Source organism: Ovis aries, chromosome 24, assembly GCF_016772045.2.
Source record: "Ovis aries strain OAR_USU_Benz2616 breed Rambouillet chromosome 24, ARS-UI_Ramb_v3.0, whole genome shotgun sequence".
NCBI lineage: Eukaryota > Metazoa > Chordata > Mammalia > Artiodactyla > Bovidae > Ovis > Ovis aries.
The window spans coordinates 41,591,091-41,605,754 of NC_056077.1; the positions used below are offsets into that span (position 1 = coordinate 41,591,091).

Sequence of the window (14,664 nt, forward strand, 5' to 3'; positions counted from 1 at the left end):
GCGTTTTTCAGAACACCGTTGTTTACTCTGCCCTGATTAATCTGTGCAAGAAGGAGGTCTGGGCTGCGGGGCAGCGAGCCCAGCGCTGCCACCGTCCCTGTGACCTGTCCCTTGCGGGTGCAGGGCAAGGACGGAGCCCAGACCTGTGGGTCCCGGCCCCCACCTGTGCCTCTGGCCGGGAGTCCAGGAGGGTGCTGAGCGCCCCTCTGGCCGGGCACCAGCGTCCTGGGGCGAGACGTCCCTGGGCCCAGCCCCTCAGCGAGGCCCGGCCTGGCTATTGCCCTGGGGGCGTCGTCTGCTGCCGTGCTCCCCTCCGGCACGCCTCCTGCTCGGCCTCCCCACTCCTCTCCTTGCCCGGGGGGCCTGGCCCATCCTGCACTTGGCGTCAGCACCGGAGCTCATGTTCACGTAGCACAGCCTGTGTCCACGGGTCCGGGGCTGGTAAGGAGTGAGACGCTGCAGCCAGTGCTGCCCAACGCTGTCTGACTCAGTGCCATCCATCACCCCTGATATTTCTCACAGAGCCAGAACAGGTAACTCTAAAACTTAAATGGAACCACAGAAGACCCCGAATTGCCGAAGCAATCCTGAGCAAACAGAACGAAGCTGGAGGCATGACCCTCCCAGACTTCAGACAGTGCTGCCAAGCTGCAGTCATCAAAACAGCATGGTACTGGCACAGAAACAGGTGCGCGGGCCAGTGACGCAGGCCAGAGAGCCCGGCAGGAGACCCTCACACCCTCAGCCAGTTAACCCACGAGCAGAGAGGCGGGAGCGCGCAGCGGAGACAAGATCATCCCTTCAGCAAGTGGCACTGGGAAGGTCGAACAGCCGCATGGAAACCAGTGAAGTCGCAACATACCTTCTCGCCATATACGAAAATAAACGCAGAATGGCCTAAAGACCTGAATATAGAACAGGACACCGTCAAACTCGGAACTCCTGGGAGAGAGGACGGGCAAGACGGTCTCTGGCATAACTGACAGCGGTGTGTTCTTCCATCAGCCTCCGAAGGTAATAGAAGTAAAACCAAAAATAAATAAGTGGGACCTAATCAAACTTGAAAGCTTCCTCGCAGTAATGGAAACCATGAACGACAGCCTGCAGACTGGGAGAAGGCGTTTGCGGACAGCGCCATCGACAAGGGCTTCCTTTCCAAAGCACGCAAACAGCTCGCACGACACAGTGACAAGAAAGCAAGCAGCCCCATCGAACCGGACAGAAGGCCCGAGGAGACTTTCTCCAGGGAAGACGCTCGGATGGCCCACAGGCACCGGAGAGACGACCAGTGTCCTAGAGAAACGCAGATCAGGGCTGCAAGGAGGCGTCGCCTCACGCGGGCCAGAATCCTCCCATCAGAAAGCCCACAGGTAACGCGCAGCGGGGAGGGTGTGGGGACAAGGGGGCCCTCCTGCCCCGTCGGCAGGAGCGTGAGCTGGTGCAGCCGCTGCGGCCAGCACTCTGGAGATTCCTCAGAAAACTGAAGATGGAGCCACGCTGTGACCCTCCAGCCGCCCAGCAGGGCCTGTATCCAGACAGAGCTGTAAGTCACGAGGCTTCCCTGGTGGCTAAGTGGTGAGGAACCTGCCTGCCAGCGCGGGAGATGCAGGCTCGACCCCTGATCCGGGAGAGAAGAGCGGTGGCCGGCCCAGCAGCCCGGCCCTGACGGGGTCCCGCCGGTGCCAGGGGTGGGTCTCCCCTCGCCCCTACCCTACTTGCCCAGGCGGGGCAGCTGCCCTGGCCTCTCGGGGGACAGGGGCTGGTGACATTGCTGATGGGGCTTCCCTCGGGTGAGCTCCTCCCCGGCAGTGCCAGCCGTCTCCCAGGAGGACGCCAGGCCAGGCCAGGAGGACGCCAGGACGGGCGGGGGCCAGGGCCCAGGTCCCTCCAGGGTCCTGTGGGCTGTCGTCAGGTGGGGGTTCCTCTATGTCTCCGCCCCTCCATGTCTGCTGAGGGACTAGGGTTGCCCCTGGTCTGCCCTGTGAGCAGGGGGCCCTGTGGGCAGCTGTGGGTGGGACACAAGGTGTGCCCCGAAGGTTCAGAGCCGGCTCGTGGGGCCCAAGGCCACAGAGGAGCTCGGGCGTCGGGACCGGGAGACGCAGAGGCCGTGCAGGAGCAGAGGCGGCGCAGGGCCGCCCGCCCAGTGACGAGGGCCTCAGTGGGCACGTGGATGGATGTGCTTGGTGCTTGGGGAGTGAGCTGGTAATTACACTTCACCGTGAGGGCCATCAATCGTGGCCCTCGCCAGAGCGCCCCCGCGGGAGCTGGGGAGGCCGTTTGTTACCTGGTGACTCACAGGAGCGGCTCAGCCAGCTCCAAGCAGACCTTTCCCGGGGCTGGACGCAGGCTCCAGGGCGGCCCCCCACCTGCCTTCCCCTGCCACCTGCCCAGCCCCCCAACCTGCCCGGCAACATGGTGCCTGGGAGGCCAGCAGGAGGGCTGTACAGAGGTCCCTGGATGGTAGGGTGCCCGGGGATTGCAGAGGATGAAGGGGGCTCGCTTGGTTCAGCCTGAAGGAGGTTGCAGGGGACGGGAAGCACTGAGGCCCCCAGCGCCGCTGAGCTCCTGCCGCGCTCCCCCTACCAGATGGTGGGGGAGCCCCCCAGAGGGGCTGACTCCAGTGAGTGTCCATCCAGTGGGTCCTGGCCGCTGTAAGGCCCTGGCCCCCAGGCCTCCCCTCCCTCTATCCACAGGGGCGCCCACGCCTGGACCGAGAGGCCCGCCTGCATCTGGGGGTGCTCCTTCTGGGCGGCTGGGGCCCCTGGGCTCGGAGCCCCCACCCTGGCTCCACCTGCGGATGCCAGGCCAGGAGGGGCGCCTGAGCAGCGGGGAGCCCCACCGTGGACGCCGGGTGATTCAGTGACATGATTACTCCTAACGCAGCACCTCACAGAGCTGCTTATTAGATTTCCCCCTTTCCTTCCAAACGCTGCTTGGAAATAAACACCTGGGGCTGTTATACTTTGTCCCCCTCCGTTTAATTAACTTTTAAATCACATGATGTCACTGGACCGCCCTCAGGTGCTGGCTCTCGGCCGGGCTTGGGGACTGTGAGCCCGACATGCCCGCCCTGGCGAGGCCCCTGCCCCTCTCAGGTGGGATTTGGGCTCCTCGCTGTGGCCTGAGGCCCCGGCTCTGGTGCGGTGGCCACGTGCCCCTCGCCCCTGCCCGGCACCCTGGAAACCTGAGGCCGCGTCGCAGCCCCAGGAGCTTTGGCCCGGGAGCGAGGCCCGGCCAGGCTACTGGGGAGAGGAGACTCCCCCTCACAGCCATGCCCTGCCGGGAGACTGAGCAGTGTTTTCCTAGGCCCGTGGCCGTCCTTCCTGGAGGGAAGGGCAGCAGTGTGTGGGACCCCGTCTCCCCGTGCGGAACCGGCCTGCACGCTCTCCTGCTACCGGAGAGCAGAAGGGCCGGCAACCCCTCCCAGGCCTCCCCTCGTGCGCCCTCCCAGCCCTGGTGGACCCGAGCCCCAGGAGCCCTTTCAGCCGTGAGTAGGCTGCGGGGAAGGCAGTGTGGACGGGAACACTCTGCCTCGTGGGAGCGGTGGGCGTCAGAGCCCTGACTGATTCTCCGGAGTCACGTCGGCTCAGGGAGGCCTAAGCGGGGGCACTCAAGCCTTCCTGCAGGACCAGCTCTGCAGGGTCGCACTGAACCGTCGTGCACCCTCCGGGCTCACCGAGCTTGGCCTCTGCCCGCCGCCCGTGCCCGGCTCTCTGTCCCAAGGCTGCAGCGCATGGAGTCCTGGGTCCCGTGTCCTGACACAAAGCTGGTGCTTACTCGGCAGAAAAGGCCTGCGAAGTTGGGAACAATCTGTGGTTTTCCAACTCCCCAAAGAGAGTAATTTCCTCTCCCCGGACAGATGCGAACGTGAGGAGCCTTTGCAAAAACCATTTCTGAAATTAAATCACAGGAAGATACGTGCAAGAAGTGAGGAGATTATCTGTATTCCATTCTTGGGGCCAAAGAGCAAATTCAGCTGCCGGACGTGTTTGGAAATCTCTTTTTTAAATGAATGTGGTCAACACAGCGCTGTCAGCAGGATGAGGGAAGCCCCGAAGCGCGCCCGGAAGCCGAGCGTAGCCGCGCAGGCCGAGGCGCTGATGGGGCAGGAGTGCACGCGCGTCGTGCGCACGCAGCCTGCATCCCCGGGCGTCTGTGCCGAGGGAGAGACCCTTCCTCCCTTTCGCTCCCACGGATGGCAGTGGGCGGGGGGCGCCCGAGGGCGAACGCCAGAGCACAGGCAGCGTCTCCCACCGGGCCGGCCAGGGGCTGGGGGGCCGGGACCCTTTGCTTCCACCCCGCCGATCCGGGTCGTCACTGGCTGGCACTCATCCTACGCCCGACGCCCCGTGGGTCCTAGCACTGGGCAGATGCCCCGGGTGACTCGTCAGACGGGCGCCCTCGGGGTGGGCTTCCCTTGGTGGCTTCTGCGTCATCCATCCTGGCAGCGAGGCGCCGTCCAGCCAGAGCAAAGGACGGCCCCGCCCCACCTGTGCTCGGGCCAGTGGGGCGGCAGTGCCTGGAAAGGGCATGGTGCAGAGCTCGGGGGGCCCTGGGCCCTGACTTATGCCGGGGAAGGCGGCTCACAGGGTGGGGGCTTCTCCACGGGAGATGAATCCTGACCAAACCCACGGCCTTGGAAACGAGTCTCGGCCCGGTCTCCACCCCCACCTTTGGCTTTGACTCTGTAGCAGAAAAGCCCAGTAGGAACTGTGCATTTCAACAATGAGATGTTTTAATTGCATCTTAAAATAGAATTGCAGTAAAGAACCTTAAACTGTGACTAACCAATTGTATTTAAGGGAGTCCCAGCACGGTCAGAGGCGGGCAGACTAATGAAGCCGGCCCACTCCCTGGGTCCAGCTCCGTCACGCCGGGTGGGCACTGCCCGGGTTGGAAACAAGAGGGGAGGGCTGGACCCTGTTGGGTTGATTTATCGTCTGTCAGAGAGCCTCTGGGTTCTACCAGGAAGAGAGGAGGCCACCTCCCCGTCAGGACACGGGGAGAGGACCGGCTGTACAGGGGTGTGGGGAGCCGGCCCTGGCTGCAGTGGGTCTAGGCGGTCACTGGAGCTCCTGCGTGCTCCTGAGGAGTGAGCAGGTCCCCCTTGCAGCCACCCTGCCCCCTGGGGGCTCCAGGGGGCCCCGTCGACTCCAGAAGCCCCGAGATTGGCCAGCTGGTGACGTCTTACTCCAGCCTCCCTCTGCAGCCCAACCTCCAGCCTGGGGCTCAGATACACTGGTCCCGGCCCCCCAGTTTGCTTCCATCCTGAGAGGAGGACAGCGCTGGCCACTCCTCATAACCCTCACACCCCCTGCCCTGCCCTCCCGGCCCCTGACTCCACTGCTCTGCAGGGGGAGCCAGGGAGGAAGGGTCAGCTCTGCAGCTGCACGCACCAGTGCCTGGCACGCGTCCGACTGAGGACTGGCCGAGGGGCCGTGTGGCATGGGAGCCCCGAGGAGGGGGCCGGCCTGTCCTGGGGGCACCGGGCACCCCACAGGTTTGGACCCTCGGGATCCTTGGGGAAGCATCCACTTCCGGCTCCTTTCCCACTTCAAGGACATGCGGTCTAGCTCCAGAGTGGACTGCAGGGCCAGACCCTGAGCAGGGAAGCCTGCTGCGGCACCCTGGACGGACCGCCTCCGGCCTCTGGGCTGAAGCCTCGGGGCCTTGGGCCCGCAGCCACGTGGAAGCCCAGCGCTCAGGTGGGAAGGGCGGGGGGTAAAGTCTGTTGCCACTTCCTCCCTCGTTTAATTACCAGCGTGTCAGTTGCAGAGTTGAAATGGAGCTTAAAAAGCCTTTGTGAGTAATTAGTGTCAAAAACACAAGATCTACAAAGCCATAAACTCACAGCTTGGTGATGTTACCAAGTACTAATTAAAAAGGAAGAGAGAAAATTCTGTCTGGAGATGAGATCCTCATCCCTGCCAGAGATGGAAAACAAGGCCGATGCAGCCGGTCTGGTGCGGGGTGAGGGGTGGTCGGCTCCGGCCCACGCACATGGGCTCGGCGGGGCCTCCGGACGTCACCCGTGTACCTGTGGTTCTCCCAGCGCCGGCCGAGCAGGCTTCCTAGGCTGGTCACCTGTTCCAAACATGGAGGCCTCGTCCTGCAGTGGGCGTGCCCTCGCAGTCAGGCCTGGTCCCACCGTCCGTGTGCCCGCGTCTAGCGGTAGCGGTGGAGGAGGCAGCTCGGGTGAGAGGAGAGAGCCCTCTCCTCCCGTCCACGATGCTCTGTTGATGGAGGGAGACTGTGGCTGCTGGGTCAGCGTGTCGGATACGCTTGTACAGCCCGGCGTGAAAACAGGACTCGTCACACAAGTGTCAGGGTCCACATAGGGGCGGCAAGGAGGCTCCTGGCGTGTCTGCATCAGGACTGCAGGGTGTGTATGTGTGTGTGAGAGAGAGCATGTATGTTTGTATACAAGAGATTGTATGTATAAGTATTGTGTGTGTGTGCAAGAGTGTGTGTTTGTGAGTGTGCGGGAGAGTGTGTGTATACAAGAGTGCAAAAGTGTGTGTGTATGTGTGTGTATGTACAAGAGAGTGAGCGTCTGTGTGTGGGGAGGTCTGGGACGGGCAGGCGTCTGGGAGGAGCGGGGTCAGGAGAGGCCGAGGGGCCGTGGTGGTGAGCCAACCCTCTTTGCCCTGCCATCTTCAAGGCTTGGTCTTGGCCTCAGTTTTGTTCTTCTGCAGAGTTTGGGGGGTTCTGGTTCTCAGCATTTCCATATTCGTTTTAGACCCAGCTCGTCGACTTCTCCAGAGGAAGCCTGCTGAGGTGCAGCTAGGACCGCACGGCAGCTGGGGTCCCCGGGGGAGAACTGCCCCGCAGCCGTGTCGCTCACGCCTTCAGCCCGAGAGCGGCCTCTCTGCTCTCTTCCCGTGTCCAGGGCACAGCCTCCTGTCTTTCTGTTGGGTTTATCTCTAAGTGTTTCGTGTTCTGATGCTGTTATAACCTGGGTTTTACTTTTAATTTCGCTTTGTAGCACCCCACTCCAGTATTCTTGCCTGGAGAATCCCGTGGAGGAGGAGCCTGGTGGGCTACAGTCCACGGGGTCACAAAGAGTCGGACACGACTGAGCGACTTCGCTTCACTTCGCTTTGTTGCTAGTGTATGCAAACAGTCCGTTTTTATAAAAGGGACCTTTTATTTCGCAGCCCTGCTGAATCACGTATGAGCTCTAGTAGCCTTTTACCCTGTTGTGTGGTGTATCCTGCAGAGACGGCGGTGGGGTCTGTGAGCAGTGACGGCTGCTTCTGCCTCCAGGCTGGAGGGGCTCGTCTCTTTTTCCCGCCTTGTGTCCCTGGCCGGGCCCCCCACAGCATCATTGAGTAGGAGCGGGAGCGGGAGCTTTCCTGTCCCACATTTACCCTGAAGGGACGCATTCAGCTGGAGCCACTGAGTGTAGCATCAGCTGTGGGGCAGTTGGAGATGCCCGTTAACAGGCTGAGGACGTGCCGGCCTGGTCTCGTCCACCAGGAATGTTTTTGAGGAACCTGTGTTGGGTGTGGTCAGATGCTTTCTCTGCATCTATTGAGATATCGTGGTTTTCTTTCTTTACTTTGTTAATACGTTGAATTACTCTTTATAGCATTAAACCAGCCTTGCATTCCCGGCAGAGCGGTGTGGTGCGTGAACTCAGCCCTGTCCGACCCCATGGACTGCAGCCCCCAGGCTCCTCTGTCCGTGGGATTTCCCAGGCAAGAGTACTGGAGTGAGTTGCCATTTCCTTCTCCAGGGGATCTTCCTGACCCAGGGATCGAACTCGGGTCTCCTGCATCTCCTGCTTGGCAGGTGGATTCTTTATCGTACGAGCCCCCTGGGAAGGCCTCCTGAGGTAGACTTGTGTTACCCTTAGTACCTGTGTTACCGGATGTGCATTGCTTCCTGCTTTGCTCAGAATTTCTGCGTCTGTGTTCCTGAGGATTATCGGACTGTGCTTTCTCCTTTGTGATGCCGTCATCCGACCGTGGTGTTGTGGTGACAGCTGACTCAGGGTGAGCTGGAGAGCATTTCTCCTCTTCCTTTTCTGTAAACACTTTATGTAGAGCTGGTATAGTTCCTTAAATATTTGATAGAATTTAGCAGGAGAGCCCGGAGAAGGCAGTGGCACCCGACACTCCGGTGCTCTCGCCTGGAAAATCCCATGGATGGAGGAGCCTGGTGGGCTGCAGTCCATGGGGTCGCTAGGAGTCGGACGCGACTGAGCGACTTCACTTTCACTTTTCACTTTTGTGCATTGGAGAAGGAAATGGCAGCCCACTCCAGTACTCTCGCCTGGAGAGCCCCAGGGACGGGGGAGCCTGGTGGGCTGCCGTCTACGGGGTCGCACAGAGTCGGACACGACTGAAGCGACTTAGCAGCAGCAGCAGAGCCATCCCGCCTTGGAGACTTCCATGTGAGAAGGCTTTCACTGCGATCTCATTTCCTTGAGAAGAGGCAGGACTGCTCGGGTTATCGCCTTCCTTTGTGGTGAGCTTTGGTCGTTTGGCGTCTTTCAGAAAACTCTGTCCATCTGATGTCAGTTGTATTTATTGGCAAGAAGTTGTTCACAATGTCTTCTTCCCTTTGGAAAACCTGCAGAGTTCCTGGTGCTGTCATCTCGCCTGTCCGTGGTGCTGTTGATAGCCGTTTGTGTTTTCTTTTATTCCTGATTCGTCTGCCCGGTTTATCGACTTTATTAATGTTCTAAAAAAGTCACTTTGGATTTCTTTTTTTTCTAATGCTTTTTCTACTTCGCTGATCTCTGCTTTGATCTTTTTTCCCTTTCTTCTGCTTACTTTGTGTCGACTTTGCCCTTTTTATTTTAATTATTTTTTAAAAAAATGTTTTCTTGGTTGTGCCCCACGGCTTGCAGGATCTTAGTTCCCCAACCAGGAACCAAACGCTTGCCCCCTGCAGTGGAAGTGTGGAGTCTTGTCCACTGAGCTCCCTGTGAAGCTAAAGCCTCTGTTTGACTCCGTGCTCTTTTCTCACGTAGACGCTTGGTGCTACACACCTTCCCCTAAGGCTCGCTTTACCAGCACTCTACAAATTCTGATCCCTCATTTTTAAATTTGTTTAAATCTGTGTTAGGGTCCAGAATGCTGTCTAAGTACGTAATACTGAAGACAATTTGTACTCTGCAGGGATGCTGTAAGTGTGTGAGGCGGTTTCTGGTGGGCTCGCCGGAGCTTCTGAACCTGTGTTCGTTCCCTGCCTTCCTCTCCTGTCAGTGGATAGAGGTGTTAGATTTGTCTGTCCCTCCTTGCGTTTCTGGTGGCTTTTATTTCACGTGTAAATGAATCCCTTTATTGTTTTCAAATGGCCATTTTCCTCGGTAATACTCTTTGCTCTGAAATCTGCTCTGTTTGGTATTAACGCGGTCACTCCAGCTTTCAGCTTCTGCTAGGGTGGAGTCTCTTTTTTCTCATTCTTCTGTGGGTTGCATCGGATGCTAATGCCTGGAGGCGGGGTCCCTGGGAGCCTTTCAGAAGCCACGCTGCGCTCGTGCGGGCCTCTCCAGCGGGTGCTCGTGTGGTGCGTCCCTCAAGGGCACCGCGGCCCGCTCACGCATGTACTTTTCTTTCCATTCTGATCGGTCTCTGTTGCTACATTTGCTAGTTCACTGGACTTTTTCCACAACGTCCAGTCTGCCGTTAACCCCCCCGGGACCCTCGTCCCGAGCGCTGCAGATTCACCTGCAGAAGCCCGGCGTGCACCTTTGTGTCGTCCGCTTTCTGAACACGTGGAGTCCGCTGCGACAGCTGCTTCTGCGTCACCTGCTGATTCCAGCGTCCGTGTCGGTTCCGGATGAGTTTCCATCGACTGCTGTTCCTCTTCACTGTGAATCACATTCTTCTGGGTTTTGCACAGCCTGTCATCTTTGATGGGTGGTGAATTTCCCCCTGGTGGGGGCTGGGTGTTTTTGTCTTCCTGAAACTGCTCCCACCCAGGCTTTGCTCAGAAGCACTGTTCAGTTCAGCTCAGCCGCTCAGTCGTGTCCGACTCTTTGCAACCCCATGAATCGCAGCACGCCAGGCCTCCCTGTCCATCACCATCTCCTGGAGTTCACTCAGACTCGCGTCCATTGAGTCAGTGAGGCCATCCAGCCATCTCATCCTCTGTCGCCCCCTTCTCCTCCTGCCCCCAATCCCTCCCAGCATCAGAGTCTTTTCCAATGAGTCAACTCTTCGCATGAGGTGGCCAAAGTGCTGGAGTTTCAGCTTCAGCGTCATTCCTTCAAAGAAATCCCAGGGTTGATCTCCTTTAGAATGGACTGGTTGGATCTCCTTGTAGTCCAAGGGACTCTCAAGAGTCTTCTCCAACACCTCAGTTCAAAAGCATCAATTCTTCAGTGCTCAGCCTTCTTCACAGTCTAATTCTCACATCCATACATGACCACAGGAAAAACCATAGCCTTGACTAGCCGGACCTTTGTTGGCAAAGTCAAGTCTCTGCTTTTCAGTATGCTGTCTAGGTTGGTCATAAGCTTACTTGGAAACAGTCTTTCAGGTCTTCGTTAAGATGTGTGAGCCAGGGATGGCCCTGGTGAACCAGTGGTTGAGGCTCCATGCTTCCACCGCAGGGCATGTGGGGTCAGTCAGGGGAATTAAGACCCTGCATGCCAAGTGGCGCAGCAGAAAAAGCCTTCTGAGCGGGACCAGAGCAGCGGGTGGTCAAGGGTGACTGCTGGCCCTGAGGGGGGCCCGCCCTGTGCCCTGTGGCGCTTTCTTGGCGTGGCCGGGGGGCGGGCGGGACCCAGCGGTGTGAGCTGCTGTGGTGGCGACGTTTGCTCTGAACCACTGTGGGGACTTTTCCCGCTCTTGGGCGCTTTCCTGCTTGTGTGCTGATCAGCTCTCTGCGAGGTGCTCGGGGACAGTCTGCTCGGTCCTGCTTCCAGCCATGGCTCCCGCCTCAGGCACGCTGCCCTGCACCCTCTGGTCTCCCCGGCTCTCAGCTGACCCTCCGCTCAGAGTGTCCCCCTGTGCCCAGAAAGCGTCTCGGGAGGACGGGGCTGTCCCGGGCTCCCCTCCCGTCTCCTGGGGCCGCCTCCTCGCCCCCTCACCTCCCAGGACCTACAAGCGTTGTTGCTTTTCTGTGTCCCATCTTTCCGGTTGTTTCAGGCTGGCAAGCAGTCTCCCTCTTTCTCCCAGAGCTGAGTGTTTGGACAGGTGTTAGCATCTGAGCCCACCCGCAACCCTCCCCTAAAACAGGGAAGTCCAGCTCAGAGCAATGAAGCGTGGAGCCTGCCATCACGCAGCGCCTAGCAGAGCGGCCCGCGTGGACCCCAGCTCCCGCCTCTCCGTCGGGGCCATCCCCCAAGCACCCTGCCCCTCAGATGGCCCCGCGGGCTCCTCAGCCACTCTCAGGCTGTCTGAACGGGGAGGCGAGGAGGGGCAGGCCTCCCGGATGAGGGCTGCAGGGGCAGGCGATCCAGCCCACTTGACAGCAGAGACGGAGGGACCCAGACTCTCCCAGAGCCTGGGGGCCGGGCCTCCAGAGACCTCTCTGCCCGTTGAGAGCAGGGGAAGGACACGGTCAGCCCTGCGGTGCCTGCCCTACTCGCCTCTGCCCGCCTGCCCCCCTTACCCGCCTCTGCCCCCCTTACCCGCCTCTGCCCCTGACCACGGGCCTCTGCCGCTGGGACCAGGAGGCGGTCTGGGCACCCGCCTGTGCCGGGCGGGGCTCCTGAATGTGACCTCCCAGGGCCTTGCCGCCCCGTGTGCACCCTCCCCCTCGTGAGGCTTCAGGAACAGCTGCGTGTGGATCTAAAACGGAGCATCTGAGAGACGGAGGGCTGTATAAATAGAATAATACTAATAATTGTGGGTTTGAGATCGGTCTGCAACTGTTGGGGTGCCTGGCCTTGCCCCCCCAACAATCGCTCTTGGGGAAGGTCACCCCTCGCCGGGGACGGTGAATTCCAATAACGCTGGTGTAATTAGCACTTGCAGTATTTAGATGCTTTTCAGTACAATTGAGTGGGGATAATTGGGTGAGCTGTTTCCGCGTGCTGGACACGCTTCCTCGCCAGCTTCCGTTCGTTCCCTGGAACTTGGTGCCGGGACAGTGCGCTCAGCTCCTGGCCAAGCTGTCCTGACCCACTTGCCTCCGCGGCCTCTCTGTTCATGCACAGCAGCGTCTGCCTGGGGCTCCCAGGGGCCTCCGGGGCCCAGACATGCGGCCAGTCCCCAGGTGCCCTGGTCCAGGCAGCCACGCCCGGCGGCCTCTCGGGGTGGACAGCATTTCCTGCTGACAAGGGAGGGCACTGGGCCTCGGGGGTGGCAAGGCGGTGCCCGCAGGCCCTCGGAGGGCTGGGGAGTCTGTGTGGGCCTCAGGCCTTTGCTCCAAGGCAAGGGGAGAGCAGCAGGCGTGGACGGGGGTGGGGGCGCTCCATACACCCAGGTTCTCGGGGAGCCCGGGGGCTGTGTGCGCGTCTCTTCCCACGGAGCACTCGTGGGCAGGGGGTCATCCCAGGAGGCGCCCCCCCGCCGCGGTGGAGGGCGGCTCAGATCTGGGGGATCAGCCAGGTGTCGCCAGCCCGGCCCCCCCCCCCCGCCCCGGGTCCCCAGCCGCGCTCACAGCAGCCCCGGAGGCTGACGGTGGTCACAGGGCCCCAGGGCCCCAGGGCAGGCTGGCCCCGGATGCCCTGTCCCCACCGCAGGCCCTACCTGGCCCGGGCCTGGGGGCTGGTGACACGGACGTCAGCACGTGTCTGCGTTAGGGATGGGGTGTGTGTGTGTGTGTGTGTGTGTGTGTGTTTGCCTGTTCTCTGAGCTGTCGGCTCTCGTGGATATAATTTAGGTATTGTTTTTTCTGATCACAGACATAATGTGTAGTCATTATAAATGTGTAAAAAACCCTGGAGAATGCAGGAAACCATGGTGAACCACCTTTCACCCTGGCCCCATGAGCGGCCGGCCGGCATCCCTGCTCCGCCACCCCTTCTAACAGCCTCTTCTTTGCTGTTGGTGGGAGTGCCGTGCGGGCGTGGAAGCGGGGGGATCCTGGGGCAGGGCCCTGGCGGTGCAGCCGCCCCAGATCAGCCTGGGAGCACGTGAAAGCACCTGGAGCGTGTGAGATCCTGGCTGGAGCCCTGGCTCTGTTCTGCAGACAGGAGCGTCTGAAAGCCTGACCCCAGCAGAGAACCGTGTCCGCGGCGGCCGTCACCTCGGAGGGCGGGCAGCGGGCTGGGCCTGGGGCGGGCCACCCCCTGACCGACTGACCTGTCCCAAGGTCCCCGGGCCCTGAGGGCACATGGGAGTCCCGACATCCCTGAGCACAGAGGGCACATGGATATCGCGATGTCCCCGGGCACAGAGGGAGCGCCTGGTGGCTGGGCGAGCGGCCCCACATGGCCCCACTGTGGACGCCGCGAGACATGTCTGCACGTGAAGGGCAGTCAGGAGCCCACAGCCCACCGGGGCCTGTGGAGGCGCCTGGAGGAGCCCCAGTTCAGTCAGAGCGGAAGGGCTGCCCCGGGGGCGGGGAGACGGGGGCCAGGCTGGGAGGAGGGACGGTGGGGTCTGCCCCTGCCCCTGGCCAGGCAGAGGCAGCTGCTCTTCCGCCCTCCACCCATCCCCAGCCTGCGCCGGGCCCGCAGCCACAGGAGAACCACCCTCCGACATTTAGGGGAGACTCGGAGTCGAGAGCAGAAGGCAGAAATGAAAGGATTTTCTCCGTAAAGGTCAGAGTGGTTTCCCGTATTTTTGTGTAAAAACAGTCTGTGTGAGCTCTGACAGGGCTAAGTGGCCAGCAGGACAGGGCTGGCCGCCCGGCGGGGCCGCGTGGTGGGAGGAGGTGCCCGCGGCCGAGTCAGCATTCGGGGGACGGGGGGGGGGGGCGTCCAAGGGCAGCGAGGGCAGGGGGCACGGCCTCTGCGGGGGATGAGAGCTAGTTTTGGGGGCCCCTGCCCTGTGGCGCCCAGTGTTTAGAGGGAAGCCTGTCCGCGTCGGCGACGGACACTCCGAGAGGACCTGAGCTGCACAGGCACCCAGGCGCTCTAGGGGGCGCGGGCGGGGCCTACACAGCGGGGGCCAAGGCGGCGCAGGCCCACGTGGGCCGTCGGGGACCCTGGGGCCCCAGGGAGGGTGGGGCGTCTCGGGAGGAGCTGGCGCTGCCCAGGCCATTCTCCGGCTCCGGCGGAGCGCTCCCCGCGAGCCGCCCGTGTCGCTGTGCACAGAGCGCCTCTCGCTCCTCCCGCGTCTGGATCGGGTCCATCCGTGGCCGCAGCGTGGGCCTGTTTGCTTGTCGGTGGCCGTCTGTGTCTTGCTGTCGTGCTGAGCGCTGCTGCCGTGGACCCTTCCAGGCCAGCTCCCGCGTGGACGTGCTCTCACTTCTCTCGGGCACGCGCCCAGGAGTGGTGGTGTGGGCCGCAGGGTTCTCTCCTGAGGAACCGCCGGGCGGTCAGCACGGCGTCCAGTGAGGAGGGGGTGGCCGAGGGGCCGCGGAGCAGGGCCTCCCTCACCCACCACCCTCGGGCCGGCCGCACCGAGGCCGCCCTCCTTGCCGCCTGGGTTAGACGGTCCTCGCAGGCCTGGGGCAGGTCTCACAGGGGCTTCACTTGCATTTCCCTGAAGACAGACGGCGCTGTGGCCACTGGTCTGTGTTCTGAGGGAGCGTCGGTTCAGACCGTTCCGCTGCTTTCCGCTACTTTCCCGTTGGGTCACTTGTCTTTTTCTC

At 61.3% G+C, this 14,664-nt stretch overlaps 1 protein-coding gene across 12 annotated transcripts in view; it reads left to right on the forward strand.

The window, feature by feature from the left end:
- The window catches only part of MAD1L1 (mitotic arrest deficient 1 like 1), a 293,088-nt gene that overhangs the window by 233,847 nt on the left and 44,577 nt on the right, over window positions 1-14,664 (forward strand). The window contains exons 18-19 of one of the 12 annotated variants that reach the window (XR_006058001.1): window positions 523-1,014; window positions 1,101-2,959. The exons of 10 other annotated variants lie outside the window; for them this stretch is intronic. Coding sequence is in view for 1 of the 2 variants with exons in the window: in XM_027961245.2 (XP_027817046.2) it covers window positions 523-537 (15 nt within the window). In the remaining variant the exon portion in view is untranslated. Of the gene's footprint in view, window positions 1-522; window positions 2,960-14,664 lie in introns of those variants that run through there. One more of the 12 variants, XM_027961245.2, reaches the window with a different exon arrangement.